Source organism: Lagopus leucura, unplaced genomic scaffold (assembly GCF_019238085.1).
Source record: "Lagopus leucura isolate 7727_CA_CO unplaced genomic scaffold, USGS_WTPT01 31242-0_obj-0_obj, whole genome shotgun sequence".
Taxonomy (NCBI): domain Eukaryota; kingdom Metazoa; phylum Chordata; class Aves; order Galliformes; family Phasianidae; genus Lagopus; species Lagopus leucura.
This window is the reverse complement of record NW_024968219.1, coordinates 1-2,314: the sequence shown is the minus strand read 5'-3', so window position 1 is coordinate 2,314 and position 2,314 is coordinate 1. Positions and strand designations below refer to the sequence as shown.

Below are 2,314 nucleotides of genomic sequence, written 5' to 3'. Positions count from 1 at the left end.
TTTCCCCTTCTCCGTCCATCCAACCCATCCAAACTTCATTCTTCTTCATCCATTCTTGTGTCATCTCAAGCCTTTGCTCTTCTCCATCCATCCAACCCATCCAGCCTTCATTCTTCTTCATCAATTCTTCTGTCATTTCCAACTTTCCCCTTCTCCGTCCATCCAATCCTTCCATCATTTCCCTGCTCCATCTGATGAAAGTTGGATCCACCCTTTTGTCATCTCCATCTTTTACTCTTTTTCATGCATCCTTGGCTCTTCTCCATCCATCCAATCCTCCCAACCTTCATTCTTCTTCCTCCAACCTTCCACCATCTCCATCTTTCCCCTTCTCCATCCATCCAACCCATCCAGCCTTCGTTCTTCTTCATCCATTCTTCTGTCATCTCAAGCCTTTGCTCTTCTCTGTCCATCCAACCCTTCCAAACTTCATTCTTCTTCCTCCATTCTTCCACCATCTCCAACTTTCCCCTTCTCCATCCATCCGATCCTTCCGCCCTCCGTTCCTCCCCCTGCCCCCAACCCCCCCACCCTTCTCCCCCTTCCCCCCTCCCTCAGCACCTCTCTTCCTTCCCAGATGACGTCGGCCACCAAGGTGTACTACAGCCAGACCACGCAGACCGACAGCCGCCCTCTGATCGGCGCGGCGCTGCGTCGCCGCCGCGTCATGACCAAGGACGGCCGCAGCAACGTGCGCATGGAGCACATCGCCGACAAGCGCTTCCTGTACCTCAAGGACCTGTGGACCACTTTCATCGACATGCAGTGGCGCTACAAGCTGCTCCTCTTCTCCGCCACCTTTGCCGGCACCTGGTTCGCCTTCGGCGTCGTCTGGTACCTGGTGGCGGCGGTGCACGGCGACCTGCTGGAGTTCGAGCCGCCGGCCAACCACACGCCGTGCGTCATGCAGGTCCACACGCTCACCGGCGCCTTCCTCTTCTCCCTGGAGTCGCAGACCACCATCGGTTACGGCTTCCGCTACATCAGCGAGGAATGCCCGCTGGCCATCGTGCTGCTCATCACCCAGCTGGTCCTCACCACCATCATGGAGATCTTCATCACCGGCACCTTCCTGGCCAAAATCGCCCGGCCCAAAAAGCGAGCGGAAACCATCAAATTCAGCCAAAACGCCGTGGTGGCCCAACACGACGGCAAGACGTGCCTGATGATCCGCGTGGCCAACATGCGCAAGAGCCTCCTGATCGGCTGCCAGGTGACGGGCAAACTGCTGCAGACCCACCTCACCAAGGAGGGCGAGAGCGTGCGGCTCAACCAGCTCAACGTGGACTTCCAGGTGGACACGTCGTCCGACAGCCCCTTCCTCATCCTGCCGCTCACCTTCTACCACGTGGTGGATGACACCAGCCCCTTCCGCGACGCGGCGCTGCGCACGGGCGAGGGGGACTTTGAGCTGGTGGTCATCCTCAGCGGCACGGTGGAGTCCACCAGCGCCACGTGCCAGGTGCGCACCTCCTACCTCCCCGAGGAGATCCTCTGGGGCTACGAGTTCACCCCCGCCATCTCGCTGTCGGCCAGCGGGAAATACGTGGCGGATTTCAGCCTCTTCGACCAAGTGGTGAAGGTGGCGGCGCCGTGCTGCGTCCGCGAGGCCGTGAGGTTCGGGGACCCCGAGAAGGCGAAGCTGGAGGAGACGCTGCGCGAGGCGGCGGAGCGCGAGGGAGCACCGCTCAGCGTCCGCATCAGCAACGTCTGAGCCACCGCCGGAACCGGGGCGGCCACCGATGCCACCACCAGCACTGGAGATGCCACCACCAGCACCGGGGACGCCAGCGCGGGGAGACGTCACCAGCTCTGGAGATGTCACCGCCAGCAGCCCTGGAGAGGCCACCACTGGGGTGGGGAGATGCCACCGCCACCGGAGATATCGCTCCCAACCCGTCCTGGAGACACCGCTGCCAGCCCTGGTGATGCCACCGCCAGCATGGGGAGACGCCACCAGCTCTGGAGATGCCACCACCAAGGGCGCAGAGACGCCACCACCGCTGGAGATGTCACCGGCAGCCCTGCAGAGGCCACCACCAGCGTGGAGAGATGCCTCCAGCCCTGCAGATCCCACTCGCAGCCCCGAAGATGTCACCGCCAGCCCCAGGGACGATGTCACCAAACAGGGAGACGCCACCATCGCTGGAAATGCCACCACCGGTCCTGGAGGTGCCATCACCACCAGCACTGGAGATGATGCCACCACCATGGAGGTGCCACCACCAGCCAGCCCTGCGGACCCCCTGCCGCTGCAGATGCCACCAGCAGAGGGGGGAGATGCCACCAGCTCCACCCCCCCCCCCCCCCCCCA

General features: G+C 62.1%; 1 protein-coding gene across 1 annotated transcript; it reads left to right on the top strand.

Moving 5' to 3' along the window:
* The first annotated feature begins 577 nt into the window (after window positions 1-577).
* KCNJ10 (potassium inwardly rectifying channel subfamily J member 10) lies at window positions 578-1,725 on the top strand. The gene has a single exon (XM_042894328.1). It carries the CDS (start codon window positions 578-580, stop codon window positions 1,712-1,714), a length of 1,137 nt encoding a protein of 378 aa, XP_042750262.1. The 3' UTR covers window positions 1,715-1,725.
* Window positions 1,726-2,314: the final 589 nt, after the last annotated feature.

Excerpts from the sequence above, each read along its gene's own strand:
- KCNJ10 (XM_042894328.1), top strand. The coding sequence starts at position 578 with ATGACGTCGGCCACCAAGGTGTACTACAGCCAGACCACGCAGACCGAC.